Genomic DNA, 18,742 nt, shown 5'->3' with positions numbered 1-18,742 from the left:
ACCCGCCTGCTCCCTGGGGCCTCAGCATGTAAACACAAGGAGCAAAACCCGTGCAGACCTGTCCCCGGCCTGGCATCTGGAGGCAGCGGGTCTGAGGAGCCAGTAACCTCGGCCCACAGGACTCTGGTTTGCTTTGTCCCCAAGGAGACTGGGTTCATTCCAGGACATCCCAGATCAGAAAGACCTAGGCTTAATATGGGGCTATGTACTTGGCCTGCGATCAAACGGGTTTTTAGAGACTCTGGCAAATACTCTTGAACCCAAGTCGCAGGGCTCCATCCTGTCCCACACTGCTTGTGCACTTAAAACTAGTGCGAGGCCGCAGAGGCCGAGCTCTTCTGGGTTTGTGACTTGGAAAAAACTGAAAACATGGGCAGAGAAGGGATGGTGCTACTGTTAAGGGGCGAGGTGGAGGCCAGAGGTGGTCACGGCTCAGTCCAGTGGGAGGAAGGTGTCTCTAAGGGGAGGTGGCTGGGGGCTGAATGGAAAAGGTGAAGGGATGAAGCAAAGGAAAACCTCATAGACACAGACAACAGTACGGTGATTACCAAACGGAAAAGTGGGGTAGGGGAGATGGGGGAGGGTAAAGGGGGGATAAATGGTGATCATCCATCACGGATGGAGACTTGACTTGGAGCGGTGAACACACAGTACAATATAAAGATGATGTATTAGAGAACTGTACACCTGAAACCTATATAGTTTTATTGGCCAATATCACCTGAATAAATTCAATAATTTTTTTTTAAATGGGTGACATAGGGCTTCTTTTCAAATATGATTTAGGATCACCAAGGAAGAGGTTACCCAGTATCAATTCTCAAAAAGACTAGATGTGAAACTGTCAGCCACATCGCTTAAATCCAAACCTTTTGCTTTTCCGCCGATGTATACTCACCATTAGGTCAGCGTTATTACCGCCAATGTGCACAGCGCGATTTGTCAAGTCAAACCCTCCAAAACTGCAGGTTCTCTGTGGAAGGGAGAGGGCAGGATCATTAGGCTCCAGTCAGCCAGCAGCAATGCATCAGCCCCACACAGTTCCCATTGGCAGGACGTCACGGAATCACACATACGATACAGGATGGAAGCAGGACGAGAAGTGATGAGCAAAAAAGTACATGATTCATGTCATACGGACACTTCCCTCATTTTACCCTTCACAGGCTGCTGGAACGGTGCCTACACCAGAGGTCCAGAATCCCCTGGACATGCAAACACCAACTGGTTAAAACAACAACAACAAAAAAAATCCACGTGTCAATTGCCCCAAGATTCTGTCTGCAACAGACTTCCCTCCCAGCTGCACAGAGCAGTCAGTGGGAAGGAAGGACTCCACGTGCTCAGAAGGGTCTTAGAAACCCAGGTCTGAAATCCCATGGCTCTGCCGCCGATGGCAGGCTTTACTAACAGACTCTTTTGTTTAGTTTTAAATCGCTAAGGAGGGGGAAAATAGGTTATGTTTACAGGCCAAGGGGATTACTCACTCACAGCTTTCCTGATCTAGACAAAAATGCTGGCAAGTTTCCCATCTAACTGCGCAACTTCATTAATTATGACCCTTTTTCTCGGTGTATGCAGTGGAGATACCACATTTGTCCGGAAAGAAAAAAGCTGATGCAGTGGCTGCCTTTGACCGCACTCCTTCATTTCAGTAGGAAAAACACAGATGTTATTAAAAATGAAAACTTTAATGTTCTTTTCAGCTGGGTTCAAACTTTGTGAAACTGTGCTTATTTCAGTGATTTTTATATTTCCAAAACTTGGTTTGAATTCTCTTTCATTTTTTTTTAGCAAAAGCTACTCAAGGGCCCTCCCCCCTGCACCAAAAAGTCTGTAAGAAAAAAAGAGAAACGTAAACCAAACTAATTCTTGTTACATCTGACTATCTTTTAAGAAACTGGTAATAAAAGTTGAGTAGCAGATTTGGGCTCCATAATTTGAATACTGTTTCTCTCAGAACTCTAACAGCTTTTAAAAAGAAGAAATGAACATAAAGCAAAATGTGTACTATAAACACTGCTTATTTAAAATAAATGTACTTTAGATACATGTCAATTGAGTTGAAAAAGAGCTATCTAGGAAAAAATGCCTAGGATTTTGAAATCACACACGTGGATCCACATCCTGGTTCGGCCACTTGACCTGCTATGAGGCCATATGTAAAATACTTCAACTCTCTGAGCTTTGGTTCCTTCAGCTGTAAAATACAACCGCTATGATATAGGTGAAGACTTCTGGCACACTACCTGGTACAAAGCAGACACTCTCACGAATGTTACTTTCTTCCATTACTTCTCACTTGGGTACACCGAGAACTGTAGCATATTCCAACAACGATACCTAACTTTAGGCTGAGACAGCATTCTAAATATGCAAATGAAGGACTAGAGTTTAGTTCTGTGCCTTCCATTCTGGGAGCTTCAACTGTAAAAACGAGAGCATCTCAGGAATGGGGCCAAAAGTGAGGGCTAGCAGGTGTGGCAGAAGGGGGGCCAGGAGATGCAGTGTTCCAGGAGGCACTTCGGGGTCACCAACGCTCAGGATGTCACACAACTGTTCTCCTCCACCCCAGCTGCCGTTGCTGTTTTCAATAATCTACCGCAGACAGGATGTCCAGTGAACATTATTCTAATGTTATATTAAATGCCAAAGGATAGTCAGATTTCTCTTAGAATCAACTTAACTAGACCTGTATCTATTCTATAAAAACAGAAAGACCTCATTGTGTGCGAAAACACTCACCCAATCCCCTAACCTGGAGAGCAATGTTATGAACACCTCTCCAGACTCATTTTTAACATTAATTTCCCTTTCTAGCTTATAACACCAAATAGACATTTCTCATTTTTGCAAAGGCAGTAATCGTATTCCAGCTCTTTTCCTGTGACTCAGGGCTTTACAGACACAGTATGGCGCCCAGATGCCTCCTCATTTTATGGCTTTTGCACTTTCCTGCTTTAAATTCCAACATCAACGGCAACACTAGGGCCCAGCATGTTGTTTCGGATGCATATGAAATAACTGATGAAGAATTTATGAGGAAACTATAACTGTAATAAATTAGAAGCTCATTTATATCTTCATATGCAAGCTCTATGCATTTCTTCCTAAAATAAAAGCTTAAAGAGCGGACCGGTTTTTATAACCACCAGCTAAAACCTCCCCCAGTGGATATGCTAAGATATCTGGAAATGATTCTTCTTTATCATTGTAGGAGAACAAAGCCTGGAACAATGAACACTGCTTGAACTAATCTCTACTTTTCCAGTAACATCAAGTAATTCTCAAAGCACCAAAGCACCACCCCTTCAACAAAGAGAAATCTCGAGAGAGAATAGGAAGAAAGTAAAGCAATCTTTGACTTTGGTGGTCTCCATCAATGGAGCCTAAATGACGTTTGTAAAGTTTTCATACCTCTCATGTATAGATAATTGTAAGAACGTTTTAGATAGATGCTTGTGGATGAGGAGATCCAGGCAATGAAATGGTCATGCGGTTGAAAACATGTTTTTACGGGGTAGGGTTGAAGTTTAAGAATGGACAAAATTCCATAATGTCATGCATGTCTGTTCCACCAAACGAAAACGGAATGACCAAATTAAAAGCAAGACAAGTGACCATTTTCAGTGAATTCAAGGCATTATTATTTCCCTGAGGTTTCATCAAGCAAGTATGGCCTTTTTTTTTTTTTTTTTGAAAGACAAAAAGATCAAGGTTGAAGATGAAAGAAAACTGCGCCTTGTGTAAACAAAGGAGCTATATGACAAAAAGGACAGGAGGGGGAAAAAAGCTTTTGAAGTAAACCAAGCCAAGAAATTTTCTCAATCTCTTACAAATAAAAAGTTCTTTCTGCTAGTTAACATTATTTTCCCTTATATTCTCTAATTAATTAGAAAGTTTTGATTACCTGATCGTGCAACTATGCTTACAATAAAAGGCATGTGCAAAGTTCTAATTTAGCATTGAACACATATTTCAACAAGTATTAATACTGCCCAGTGCTGCCTCAGGCTCATAGCACCTTAAAAGCATCCAGCCTCCGGCTGACACTTGGAATAGAGACTAGATGTGCCACCCTTACAGGTGCACATGAGCAACTCTTAAGTGCCCAACGTGGAAAAATTCTCTCTATTACATGACAGACTCATGGAGCTGAGTCATCGATTAACAGAGAAGAGGTGAATCTTTTCCATCAAGGTCATGTTCAATGGCAGAGAGGCACAAAAACTGGGCAGAGCCCTTCCTTCTAAAGGTAAAATGTAAATTATACCACGATTGGTTAATCACAAGTATTTCATAAAATAAATACTTGTGGGTCAGAACTGAATGAGTGCGAAACAAGAATTCTGTTAATTGCAAAAAAGACAGAACCACCAAAAATGGTTGCCATGCTCTTGAAAGAACCAGAAGGAAAGTTGCTACTAGCAGTATTAAAAGTATTGTTAAGACGGAAGGGAATGTGGAAAGATAGAGAAGTATCAGAGAGAAAGTCAGCTCATGGGGGAATATCTGGAAAATGTTAAGGGCTAAGGACAAACCTAAGGATCCTTTTAGAACAGAGAAGGTCATCTGAAGGATGATGGCATTTCCACAAAATGTCTCCATTTCCACAAAAGCAGAACTTTATTGAATGAATTTATATTACAGTGATCACCTGGTGAAGAACATTGACTCATGAATGTGAACGAACCCTGGAGAAAGCCCCCAAGGGAGTTTGCAATATAGCCTTAGGCCTGTAAAAGGGGGGGGGGGGGGACACCGCAGCCAGCAGTCCCGAGGGAATTAAGCAGGGCACCTGGGGACAGCAGAGTAGGGAAGCCCAAAGCCCCGCCTCTCCCTGAGCCATTTTATATGGCCTGTGTTACACTCTAGAAGTTGGGTGGGAACTTCAGGGAATAAAATACCTATATTCTCAAGCTCAAATTAAGTCATGCCTTGAAAATAAATTTTATGAAGTTTAATCAGTCTATATTAAAACTAAAAAAATATTTTATTATTTGAAAGTAGGTACAGTACTTTATTCCTTGCTATGTATAGAAGTACAGAGCAGTGCAGGACATTTTAAAATATTTGTTCCTTTGGATTAAAAAGATAAGAGCATCCACTAGATTTAAGTAAGAGAGCTCTAATTTTTTCCCCTTTAGAGTTAAGCATTTTCCATGATAAGAATTTTTATGATAAAAGAAACATACTTGACAACATTTCTAAATCACCAAATTGGTGACTGTGATGATGGCGATCTTTCCATGAGCTAGTTCCTATTGTTTTAATTAAGTAAAACAGTAAGCATCTCTTTTAAGGGCAAAATGCCCTCTGTTCTGAATCAGCTGCTTTGAGATCAAGTGACATGATGGCTGGGAGAACACACAGCCACTCCTAGTAAGAGGCCCAACCCCATCCCAGTGCTCTGAAGGCCCTTCTCTGGATCGGGGTAAATGCTTAGTTTTCATTTACAAATCAAACAGCTTCAACCAGAAAGAGGACAAATGGATTAGAAGGATAAGCCATTACCAAAGGTCAGCAGGGCTGGAAATCTGCGAGGATGGCAGCATGGACCCAAAGAGAGGAGGTGAGAAGCAGAAGAGAGAGGAAGACACCAAGCTCCCCAAAAGAAAGGCCACAATGTTTGACTACACCTCAGAGAAATGACAAGGCCATCCTGGTGACCCTCTTGGAGACTCACAGACTTCTGGTGGATTCTCAAGAGAACCCTCTTAGTACAGCGGTCCACCGTGGCGGCCCACTTCCTTCTGGCCTCCTCGTCCTCCTCCAGCAAGCACCGCCTCAGGTCCTGCTTCTCGGCCTTGCTCAGGGTCCTGTCTGAGGCAGGACGCACTAGCTGGGTCAGGTTCAGGTGGCTGTACAGGCTGCGCTCCACCACGTAGGTGATATTGAACTCGCTGACCGAGGGGCGCCCGCGCGCCCTCCTGCTGGGGATGCCACAGCTCCCACCCCCTTTGGGTCTCTGCCGCAGCAGCTGCAGGTCACAGGTCATGCTGTTGTTAACGCCTTTTCGGGAGGGACGCTGACAGAGAAAAGCTCTGGAACATGAATAATTAGTATCCGTTTTCTTCAAGCGGATTTGCTTCTGGACGCTCTGAACCTCCTCCAGGGACACGAGAAGGTGGTGCCTACGACGGTGGTTGCCATAGAAGCAAATACCATCCGTACTTACCCCGTGGTTCAGGGACCCGAGACTCTTCTTCATCTCGCTCTCAGTGAGGGAGCGGGACACCTTCTGGGCCTTTTCTTCTTCTGGATAGGAGAAGAACGTGCCCATCTTCTTGGGGGGCTTAATGAGGCCCCGGCTCTCTCCTTTGCTGAAGGTTTTGACCAACTTCCGGCCAGCTCCCCAGGTTTCCAGGTTGCTGGATGATGGAGACGTGGTGACAGAGTCTGATTCATCTTCCAGAGGTTTCTCAGGAGCGCCGTCAAAGAAAAATGGCTTCTTGTGCACTCCAGAGTAGAGGGCGGACCTTTCATCCAGGACTGGGGAATTCTCAAACACAGGCTCCTCTCCTCCTCCTGGAGAGGAATCAACACAGACACATTCAGGGCCTCCCAGAAACACACCTTCCATTCTCTCATAGACTTTTCTTTACGCACCCCCCACAAAAAATAAGCTAGTCCATGCAGAAACCACAGTGACCCCCCCACACACTTACACTCCTCATAAACCTGGCTGCCACTTAAACAAAGGCACGTCAAAAAGAAAATAATCAAGCCGTCCAAGCGTATGGTTTCACTCGAGCTTAATGTTAAAAGGTATGGGATGTGTTTTCCTCTCCTTTAAATATCTTTATAGGCCAAACACCTTCACAGACCTATTACAAATGCCATTTGGACCATCCAAAGCGGTCATTATCATGATATGTGTTCCTTAGCATTTGAAGATAATTAGTCCCCCAGTTTAAGTGCACTAATCCTCAGAAGCTGAAAATCAGGATCTTTCCCCTGCGGAAAGGCCCTGCTGCTGAGCTTTTTTTAATACTTGGAGTGTGATGCCTGCCATGTGGCTGACAGCGACTTTTTACTGGTGCACATGCCATTTAATTAAGTCACCAAGGGAGCCTGGGTGTGGAGACACCACGAAGGGTGGCGCCTTGCTAACGCAACCGACAAATGGTCCCCAGTTGACTGGCCAGACTCAAAAAGTGAGGGAACTGAGCGATCCCAGCCAGACTTTCCCATCGACTCGGGCCCTGCGAGAAGCAGCGGGGGCATTTAAGGGCCCGGACACGCAAGCAGCCCCATCGAGTGTTCCGCTGCGTCCCCGGGATTCCAGAGCCAGGTAGCGCGCCAGCGCTCCGGAGCCCAGCGGAAAGGTCTGGACCTGCTGGCAGGGAAACGGAGTTCTTTGCCACATGTGTGATGTGAACAGATGTGAGAAAAAGAAGTAGGTCAAACTGTGGGTGTAGTGACCCCATCTGGCTGTGTCCCTTTAATTAGAAGGAAACTTTTGAGCACGGCAGCTTTCCACCAGCTGAACCGTGAAGAGGAAAAAATACAAAGTTTCCTGGAACAGAGGGGATGGCGCTAAATATACCAGCTGGGGCGAGGGTGCCAGCGTGTGGTTAAATGTCAGTGGTAAAGGGGAAAGGAGTGTTCACTTCAGAGAAGGGAAAAGATGAGTGAATTGGTAGCAGTCCTTTAAAAGTCTGAAAGTGTTTTACTTTTCCACCTGATGGGACTTAACAGTTATAAATATAAACAAAAGAAAGTACCACTGCTATTAGGCGCAACCCAGGATTGACTTGGATGTCAAGATCGTGGGGTGGGAAGGGAGAGGCAGAAACTATGTCCAGTCCAAAGTTCTCTACAACCTGCAGCACAAATATACTCGAGATTTATTCCCGGATCTTTTCAGAGTTCAAAACGAGGGTCTAGGGTTCTGCCAGGAATTCGCCAGACCAGAGGCAGTGTGCGGATGTCATGAAAGCCCCTGACTGCTTCCCCAGGGCATCTGACTAATAAGGTATGGAGACCAAGGGTGCCTTGCGTTGCCAGGAGTACAAACAGCAACCTCTCCTGGATAGTCTCCTCTCCTTGGCCAAGATGAGGGGCACAGCCTTCTCTACAAAAGCAGTCCAGTCACAGATCATGGCTGTCCCCAAAGGCCAGATGTCCATGTAGATGTGCAAAGGCCCTTACCTACCACAGTCCATAGGGGCTTTGGGGAAATCAAATGGGTTGACTAAATATTTTAACATTTAATATTACTGTCACTCGGTAATGGCCTGGAAATTTTCTGGCCTCTGTCTTTAAGGCTGGCAGCAGAGATTCCAGTACTTCCATGTCCCCTTTGAGTTTGGAACCAGCTGGGGCACCCCCTCCCCCCCATGACACATGTAGCTCTACCGCCTGGTCCTGGAAGTCGGCACCTACTGAGGAGTTTGGAGGGATGCGTGGCCTAAGTTTTCAAAGTGGTCGCTCCAGCCGGTGCGAGGGCAGGCCTCCCATGGTGTAGGCTCTTCCGTCTGCCAGGCCCCAAGCCCGGACATCACAGCCCCGACTTGCCTCCCTGGGTTCAGAGCCCTGCTGCCCTGACTCTCCCCTGACCGGAAGGTACAACTCTCCTAGTGGGAGAATGACCATCGAGAGCGCTCACTCACTCGGTCATCGTTTCGTGTGATTTGCTTCCCATACCGACCTTCATCTATTTTATTCCGCTGAGATCAGAACACAGAAGGGAAGGGGATGCTGGCAGGATAGCATACGGGATGCCTTTACGCCGAGAACAGACTGATGCCCCGGGTTCCAGCCCGGCGGCCCTGGCTTTCCCACTCAGCTTCTCCACCACCCGGGGCGATTACTTCAGTCTCTGAGTCTGTTTCTTCATCAGTAACGCTACTTACCAAATGTCATAATACCTACTACAAGGGTATTGAGAAACTAAAAGTAAACAAAAAGAGCTATGTGAAGGTATACTCCAGGCCGAAAAGCGAGTGATTCCCTATCAGGTTATGGAGAGCTGGAGCAATGAGGGAAGGGTGTGGGGCAGTATCAGCTCTAGGAAAAAGACACAGAAATGGGTTGATGAGGGCACTGACCTGGCTTATAATCTAATATTGTCTAGGGTCAAATGGGCCCCAGATAAGGGCTTGAAACTCAAGTAACCAGGTGAGCCTGGGTGAAGGATTATAACTCTCCAGGATTTTCCAAACCTACAGAGCTGGGGAGGGGTGAGGAAAGGCGTGGGAGCAGAGTGGAAGCCCAAAATGCAGAGGACTCAGGCTGCCTGGAGTGAATTCCGGGTCTTCTGCTGGCTGACGTGGTGGGGTGACCTTGAGTAATGAGTTCACCTTTTGGTATCTTAGTTTCCTCATTTGTGAAAGGAGCATGATGTGAGTCCTGCCTCTCGTGGCTATTCGGAGGATGATTAGTAACAAGAACATAAAATCAAAAGCGTTTAGGAAAGTGCCCGGCATATATAGAATGTTCTCAATACATATTCTGACAACTTAGTATTGGCACAGGCACGCAGGAAGTCAAAAGGATCCCATCACTGAAAGTCTGGGGCAGGGGGTAGGGCTTATTGGGAGTACAAATCTGAACTGCCTGCGGAAGCAGGGGCCAAAGTAGCAAGCGCCGCTTCTTTGGCTCATGAAGAACCACAGAAAGCTCTATGTAGGGGTCAGAAGGAGTTCTTGTCTAGCAGGGTGTTGGGGGCAGCCCGAGGCAGGTGCCCTGAGCCACACACACACCTGGGGCCTCTCTCGGTGATACCAACAAGCCCAGGCCACGGCACTGGGGCTCAGCTCACTGAATCCACCCTCCACCTGAGACATGGAACTCATACCCACATGAATTAAAAGTTCAGAGTGAGAAGTCCATTTGGTCACTATTATTACCCTAGAGCTATCTCTTCTGGTATATATTTTTCCTTTTTTTTTTTTTTTTTGCAACTATGTATATAGTCTCAGAGTTGGCTGAATTATTAATTCCGAGATAAATACGTGAGTTACAATATTTCTGTGTCTTTACAAATGTTATTCTGGTGGAAAGGCTGCCCCAACACACATGACTATCATGTATGAGGGGGCCAATACTAACTACTCCACTCATTTGATCTCATTTATGAACAAGAACCACCAATCTAGTTGTGATATTTAAGATTTAACCTTGTCAAGTGTGCATGAGGTTTTAATATGTGGTGCCCCCAAGGTTCAATCGTGGCAACTCCATACGGGTCCAGTTAATGTTACTAACAGACATTGTGCCTGTGATTTCAGTAAGAGCCGCCACATTGAGAGGAAACCAGGCTTTCTTCCAGACTGTGAAAACCATGACTGGCAGACAGGTATTGATTGACACATCCACATGTCAAATCAGCATTGCATCCATGCAAGAAAGACACTCACATGAAACCCAGGTCATTCAATACAACTCCAAGTTTATGGAATTGGCCATAGAGCAGAGCTCTCTCACTTTCTCCTTCCTGTTCCCTTTTAGCCTCTGCTCTTCCACAGTAACCACTTCACCTTCGATATTCCTCTAGGGGATTTAAACTGATACATAATTATAACAAATTAAAGTAAAAGTCAGCAATGATGACAGCAGGAAACCATCATCTCCATAAATAAGGGGAAATTCAGTTCCCTCCACAGCTTGATTTTATTTATGTACCAAAAAAGGCATTTACAATGGCACTTGCTAAAGCTACATGTTAAAAATTTAAAATTCCTCACAATGTAGGTGTGACACTTTAACAAGTAATATGCTTTAAAAAAAAAAAAAAAAAAAGGGATATTCTTTCTGGTGTTTTTTTTCCAATTCACTCATCATTTTCCAAAGAGGACATCTTATTCTTTTATCTTTTGGGGAAGAGTTTTACGAGATGCTGCAAATGCACATTACTAACAAAAAGAGAGACAGATCCAAATGGGATTTAAACTGTCATAATTACACTTGAAAGGTTAACTGTTCATCCCAATAAATCCAGGCTCATACCCCTTTCAACATTATTGCTTCATCTGACAAGTGGCTCAGCCAGCAATATAGCTCTCAAAGATCCACTTAGCACAGAAGGTCCTTAAAGCCCCATGTGAAATGAGACTTGATCATCCCTCAAGAGATCCAAAAGGATACGAAGCGCCTTAATTGTTAGATGTTTGTCGGAGATGGATGTATATCAGATTTCAACCAAATCCACTGGACAAGAACCACTGTCCTTTTCGGGACAGAAGCTTATACAAAGAGGAAGTTATAAAATAAAGTTTATATAAAATGATATAAGCTCAAAGGTAAAGCTGTGCCACACCTTGAGAAGATGTCATAGTCACACACTAGCCAGTTCTCATCTCTGTCCTATGTAAAATACTAAGTCCCCAAAATGCTGGATGCCAGATCCTTCACCCTGTAACGCTCTGAGCACTGCCCTGGCTAGCGGGCAGAATCAATTCTCTCTCTGCCAGAACTCAATCCATTTTCCACTTGAAATCATATTCTTTTTCTACTGAAAAACAGACCCCATGTGATTTGCTTTGGAATAGGCAGGGCGGAGTTTGCTTTTTTACCTTCAGTGCTGGGCTTTTTCATTTCTTCCACCCTGATCAGTTTCTTTCTCACTCTGCGAGTGGAGTTGACCAGCTTGTGTAACCTCTTAAACTTCACCGACTCATCGGTCTCATCATCCGACTGTTCTCTTGACTGGCAAGAAACAAAAGAAAAGTTAATCACATCACTGCTCCAGAGCTTGGCTCTGACAGCTGGGTGCAGCCTGGCCACACCACCAGTGTGCACTTTGGCGGTGCTGCGGCTGAACTCTGGGCACCGACAAATTTGTCCAACAGGTTCCTGAGGCTCCACCTACCATCTTAAGGCCTAACGAGTGGAGAATCAGGTCCTAAGCAGCACAACACACACCCTTGCCCTTGACCGGCATGTGGCATATTTTGTCTCAGCTACTTCCCGGTCCTCTTTTAGGAGAACTCCGCAGGACTCTCTCCAAGGCTGGCCCTGTAATTCCCGTCTCACTGCTGTGGTTTGGGCCAGGCTCTCATCTGTCTAGCCCATCAGGACGTGCTGTTTCAGCGTGGTCACCAACTACTTCTCCAAACCAAAATTCTGTTGACTTGTTCCAGTCCTCTCCGAAAATCAAAACCGGCAGGGCAGGAAAAAGGAAGAAGAGATGCAAAGAGGCGCCTTCGAGCTCGCTTGTGAGGCCTGCCTGCCACATCTCAGCCCTGCCTTGAGCCTCTCCCAGCTCTTCCCAAGAGCTCACCAGGAGAGCCTGAGGGACAGCCCCTGCATTCCTCCAAGAGGGACAAGGGAAAAAGCTGACCTTTTCAGCCATACACTATCGTCCATATTCCCCAGCATCCCATTGCTTTCTGCAGCGATTCAAGTATGCTCAGCCCAGCTGTTTTCCCTCAAGTATCCAACATTACAGACAGGAAAAAAAATTTCTCTCCGCAGCAATGACCCAGGCAAAAAACAATCCTTTCCTTGTGAACGAAATGAGGTTTTCACTTCCAAGTCAGCTCCAACATTCAATATGCAGCTTCCTCTGCTTTATCTGTTCAAAATGTAAAAAGGCAAAAGAAGTCTCCAATGGAATGGGCTGCTGCGCAGCTGGGATCAGGCACTCCCGGGAGCACAGAGCGGGTGGCAGCACACAGGCGCGGCACACCCTAGGCGGCTGGTGCGACTCCAGCTAATACTGCACATCCTGGCAACAGCTTTCTCCCCGTTTCCTCAAACCTACTGCACTGAAGGGGCAGGGAGAGGAATGCCTCCACCGAAAACACAAGGAGAAAACAAACCGCGTCTCTGAACACGAGTCTAATATGGAGACTTTCCCTGCAAGAAATGCGCTCGTTCATCGTAGCGTTATAGACAACAAAATAGGTAAGCAAGAGTGAGCAGAGAACAGTTGAAGAGAAAATGAGGTTGAGATTATATGAATGACGTAAGTATAAAAATGATGCATATTGTGAGTCCACAAGTATTTCCGCAGCACTTGGGGTCTATGGAAGGGACGAGTACAACCTGGTTCCTGGCTTCTTTCTCCCACTGGGACTCTAAGCAAGTCATTCACCCACTAAAGAGTAATTATGATACCCCATGAATGGCAAGTCGTTGGACAGGGGTATTTCTCAGACTTCCATTCTGTGAAGAACACCAATAGCCATGTACAATTTCTCTAAAATTCCTAGATATAATGTTGTATACACTTTCCAGAATTTAAGTTAACTAGTGATACCTGATGATCAAGAACAGAAACTGCACCCCCCAAGTAATGGGGGAAGAAGGCTACATTGCATGCTAGTAATTAGGCTTAACTGCATTTGGCCTAAAACTAAAAATGGAACACAATTAAAAAGAAATAAATATAGCTCCTACTCTATAATGATTTGTCCAGTTAGAATTTGATGTTTACTTGACTGAATTGTTATGTGCGATGGAACGGTTGGAGTGGTCAACCAGAGGAATGAGAAGTCGATTAACTCTGTTTCTGGGTCATCGGCCTTACCTAAACAAAACCATAATGCAAGGAATTACACAAAAACATTTTAAAAACATTCTGCCTTCTTGATGTGTCTCAAAACCCAGGCAAGCCTAATAGAAGGAGCATCAACACGAGATGACAGCCAGCCTCTGGACATACCAATGGCGCAAACCTTTATGTCTATAACCCTCACGTTATAAATTCTAAAGTGAAAATGAAATAAGTATCAGTTGTTTATAATGTCAAGATATAGGAAGCTACATGAGGCTAAAAATCACTGAGGTATTGTTGTATATACCTCACCCCCAGCTGGGGGGTGGGGGGGTTGCCACTGGCAGTGGGGTGCGTGCGTGCGTGCAGGAAATGGGGGAAGTAAAGAGAGAAATGGAATATAGAAAGAACTGATACACAAATTTTCAGTCCACAAAGACATATATCATATATAGGAAAGAGGTCAGCAGAGAGAACTTTTCAGGGGGATATCAAAAAAGTTAAATAGGACAACAGGTTTCAGGGCGATGATCCTCAATCAAGCACCCTCCCTGCCAGTTCTGACTTCCTCCCTCGAGTCACCATGGTGAAAAGTAACACAGTCCAGGTATTTAATTGCTTTCACATGTTCCATCTGTTTCTGAGAAACAGAAGCTCTTTCGAACTTTGAACTAATATTTATTTCTATTTTTCTTTAAAATAAAAGATTTTAGAGGTGTCTGCCTCTAGCAAGTCACAAATCATAGGAGCCAAGAACTTTCTTTGCAATACCATGTTTTGAACACTAGACAAGAGAGGTGCAGCATAAAAAGAAATGGAAAATAAAATCAAATATATTTCTTTGTTAAATGTAAAATCTCGTAAGTAGCTAGAAGTTACTAATGTTGAACAGTATATTCCAAGATGTTTTTTGTTGATTGAGAGGTGTTGACTTCTCACTTCCTCCTGAGTCCAGAGGAAAAGGAGTTGTGAAATATTTGCCTTTAAAAAATTCTCTTCCAGCTGTTTTAACATAAAGACTCTGCAAAGGCATTGCATTTCTTTTAAGCGTAAATTCCTCATTTCACGTCTCCTTTTAAATAAGCAAGCCTGCTGCCGCTTCCCAAACCTGGAAATAACACATTGTGTCTTTTCATTCAGAAAATATATGTCCAAATATGGGGCTGTGAGAATTTACAATTTCCCGCCTAGAATTTAGTAGAAGATGAAGAAAATTGGCAGTGTACATAAAATGACTCATTGATTCCAAGAAACAATTCAGAACTACTATAAGACAGGTTTTAAATAAACTACAGTGGAAAAAATAGCAGTACATATTTATATACATTCAAACACAACATGGTCTGCTCCCCACCCCTGTCCCACTCCAGGAGAGAGTACTAAAATAAACTTTAATTTGATCATCTTCTGAATGAGAAGGTGAAAACTCAATTATCTGCATGAAAACCTCCACCTCTAAACCTTAAGTAGAAAAAGGCAATCATTTATCCCACCAAAGGATGTGAAAAACTGGATTTACAATGTTGTAAATAGAAACATTTGATTTCCAGCCTCTCTATTGCAGATTTTTCCACCACAAAGCCCATATGGCTCAACTTTTAATTACTTTGGCTAATGCTATATGTAGTAATTCTGTGGTGAATGCTTAAGCAGTTCATTTCTGGTTTCCATGGCAACATTACATCAGATTGCAGACAGCTGGCTGCACAGTTTTAAACCATAACAAAGTGACCAAGCCAAGGCACAAAACTATAGCTGCTTTAAAGAGACAGTACACCACTGCCTGCCAGGGTGCTGAATGAGGAACCTAGGGGACCTTTTGGCTTGCGAAGGAGGGTGGAGCCTCCTTCCTTCTCAGCTTCTTTTGGAACATGTGCGCCCTTGACACATCTGCAATGTTCTAATAGGAAAGACACGGAGCCAGCCTGGAGAACTTTTTATAACACAGCTACATGAGGGATGATCGGAAAAGAGAAACACAATTAATAGCATCTGTTGATACAAACATTTGTGTGCTGGCGCAAACTCCAAGTGTCCCCTCAACTGTTCAAGTTGAGCCTATCGTTGCCGATCGGCAACATATACTTCGGTGGACCCTGTAAGAACAATTCTTGCAACCATGGCAGGATAAATGCTTTCCAAAAGCCGCGTGGCACAGTGGTGCAGGCAGGGGAGTAACGGGCAGTAAGTAATAAAGGCTAAACCAAATTGCAAGGCGCAACGAGAACCCTTTGGGGACTGCCTGAGACCGCGCTGAGCACAGGATTACAACGGAGCCTTTTGAACAAATCCACTCGGCTTGCTTCTCCAGCTCCAAACGCCCCTCACTCAGTCTCAGCGAACAAGCCACACTAAGTCGACTTAGCTCCCCTAGAGCCAGCACATAACACTAGCACATATGCAAGCATTTCTGAAAAGGATTCTGCCCTTGGGAATGTATCTGCTTGGGAAATTCACACCAGCATCTCTGGTTAACCCAGCAAGTAAGCAGACGTCGGGCGCTCCCCAGGCATTCACCTGGAAGTTAAGAGAAGGAGGCCGATCGGCTGTAGCTGCATGAAAAGTGACGTGCCACGCTGTCCGAAGTCAAGTCCCCCACACTGACAGCCTCCACGATTGACAGCTGAGCTCCAACCCCTGTACACTTCACTGCTCGCATTCCCCCTGCATTCTCAAAATATTCCCTTTCCTCCCCCCGAAGAGATGCCTTATTAGTGGGTGAGCGGGCTAGATAAAAGAATGCTCAGAGTCACAAGGTAGAGAAAGAAGTAAACAAGGGAAGAACAAATCTAGAGAACGTGAATGGAAAAGACAAAAGCATTGCAGCCAGAAGCAATCCAGAGCTTTTTCTTGAAGAGCCAGAAAGCACGTTTCCCCTTTTGCATTAAACACGCCCAGCGAACTTACCGGCTTCGGCATGGAGCAGGCCTAAGGGGCAACTCTGAGGACGTCCGGTACCCCCACCCCCTCCCCACTTAGAGAGCGTCTTCACTCTTGTGCCGTCAACTCTGGTCTCAAAGTGAAGATGCGGCACCTCTGGAACATGCTCCTTGAGTTACATGTTCAGACAGGCTCCACTCCACCAGCACAGTTTAGGATCCGAAGGGGAAAAAAAAAAAAAAAAGCGAGGACACTGGATTCAATTAGCTGCTTTTTGCTTGCCGAGTTCCCAGTTACTTGCTAACTGCATAACTTGTAAGAAAAAGGCATAAGTCATCGGCTCTAAGCAAATCTTCTATTCACCACAAGGAAAAAAGGGAGTGTTGTACGTGGCAAACAATCCCTGTTTTCACTGACGAAGGCTCCCTGACCTCCTTCTGGCCTCCAGTTCCTTAATTACTGTCTATGGAATTCCAGAGAAAGAAAGAAAGAAAAAAAAAAAAAGAATGCAAGAATCTGAGCAAATCCGGACAAGGACTAACCCTTCCAAGTGACTGGACTTAAAAAAGATCTCTTTTGCAGATATTCTCCTCAACACCCCCTGAAGGAAGTCGTCTCGATTGAAAATAGACACCTTCCAGTGGCTATTTTTTGGAAGTTACTGGATTAAAACTTATGATTTTGGTTTTTCTCCTGGAGTTCTCCCTTTCTCTTTCCTGACTCCTTTTCCTATTTTAACCACGAGTGGCAACGTAGGACGTTCCCCCGTTCACTGACGCCTCTAAAACAGTCTTGCCAAATTGTCCCGGCGACCCTTTCGGAGCAGCTGCGTTCTCTTGTATTCTAGAAGTGTGAGCGAGGGGACTGCGTTACAGATGATCCTTTTCTTTTCTCAGGGGTGTCTGGTGGGGAGCAGCGTGTACATGCTGTTACTTAAACAGAACATCCTCCAAGCAAGACAGGACTGAAAACCCCTATGAATTTTCCATGTCATGGGCTGCAAGTCAGGTCTATATTTTCAGGGCTAAATTCATTCATTTGGGAGTAATCTACACCCACTACATAGCAGGAACTGCCCGTTCCTAGGCGCCTCTCTCACTGTGAGCGACTTCACTTCTGTATTGTGCCAAGTCCCCCCCCTCTCCTGGAAGGACATTACACAACACAAACACGCCGGCCACCACAGCTCACCCCCTTTGCCTAGGCACCTGCCCTGCTCTTTCCTTGGGCTCCTGTGGCATCTCTCACTCTTTAGCAAGAATCTCTCCCTGCCCCAACATGTCCCCCCTACCCCTTATGGAATTTTCCATTACTTCTGCCAGGGAGGGTTCGCCACACCTTCCCTATTCTACCTAGTTTCCCATTTCACAAATCCTCACTGATACCCACTCTGGTTTCACATATACCACCGTTCCCACTGCCATCTGAGGGCCAAAATGTGCCACCACGTGTGGCAGGTACCTTCTCGATGTTGTCCTTCCAACACCCATATATGTCAAAGACTCTCAGTTCCTCAGCACCATGTTATCTATTTAGAGACACAATCTCATTTCAGATGGTGAATGGTGGAGGCAGATTCCAAGACCTGTGGTTTTGCCCCTGCACCATCCTACCTCTTTGGGGGCTTTCTTCACCCAAAACAACCACACTACATGCGACATTACATTGAAAATTCCTTAACACTGTCAGTAGAAGTTACTTGTTGAATTTGCTACTTGAAGAAAACTAAGAAAATGCGGATGCCTCCATGGGAGCAGAGTAAAGGGAAGACGGAAGCCCTAAGCCTTTGGAGCCAGAACAACTTGTGCTTAATTTCCAAGTTATTCACTTCCATGGGTCTTAGGGTTCATCCACGTGAATTTGGTCAAATGACATTTATCTTCGTTTGTTGTTTCGAAAATGATCTATGTATAGTCGACAGCAAGAGCTCAGCACACAGTCACTACTCAGGCTGTCTGTTACTGACTGGAACTCAAACAAAACCTGTTTTAATTCTCACAAATTGTTGTTTTTGGTGCTGTGTAAACAGCGAAGGCAAAGAAAACATGCGAAACCTTAGTGATATGGCCAACTTTTGAGGCTGGGCCTGAACAGTACGATTAGATGCAGCGAAGATGCTGAGCAGAGTTAGGAACACTGAAGCTGGGCCCCGTAGGCCACCTGTGAATAGCATGTGGCCTTGGACGTGTTTTTTAACTTCTTTCATTTTTCAAATAGGCAAAGGCAAGCATCTGACGTTCTTGAGAAAATGAAAGGTAACCTTGAACGTAAGTGGCAAAACCTCTATCACTGTGAGATCCGCAGAAGGCTGGGCATTAACGGTGCCAGGCTTTATGAGGAGGGCGGAGGGAAGGACACACCTGCTCGTCCATCTAGAGACCACCTTCTTCTGTACGCCCCTTTTAAACTGTCATATGG

At 45.0% G+C, this 18,742-nt stretch overlaps 1 protein-coding gene across 2 annotated transcripts in view; it reads right to left on the bottom strand.

Annotated features, from left to right (window-relative positions):
* SASH1 (SAM and SH3 domain containing 1) overlaps positions 1-18,742 on the bottom strand; it is a 161,631-nt gene that overhangs the window by 19,303 nt on the left and 123,586 nt on the right. The window contains exons 1-4 of one of the 2 annotated variants that reach the window (XM_090279953.1): positions 16,352-16,459; positions 11,520-11,652; positions 6,179-6,528; positions 899-973 (exon numbers count right to left, since the gene is read on the bottom strand). In XM_090279953.1, coding sequence (XP_090136079.1) covers positions 899-973; positions 6,179-6,528; positions 11,520-11,652; positions 16,352-16,363 — 570 coding nt within the window. In that variant the 5' untranslated portion in view covers positions 16,364-16,459. Of the gene's footprint in view, positions 1-898; positions 974-6,178; positions 6,529-11,519; positions 11,653-16,351; positions 16,460-18,742 lie in introns of those variants that run through there. The other variant, XM_090279952.1, reaches the window with a different exon arrangement.

This window comes from Furipterus horrens, unplaced genomic scaffold (assembly GCF_987537825.1).
Source record: "Furipterus horrens unplaced genomic scaffold, mFurHor1.1.pri manual_scaffold_6, whole genome shotgun sequence".
In the NCBI taxonomy this organism is placed as follows: domain Eukaryota; kingdom Metazoa; phylum Chordata; class Mammalia; order Chiroptera; family Furipteridae; genus Furipterus; species Furipterus horrens.
Note: the sequence above shows the minus strand (reverse complement) of the source record. Positions and strands in the feature narration are given on the sequence as shown.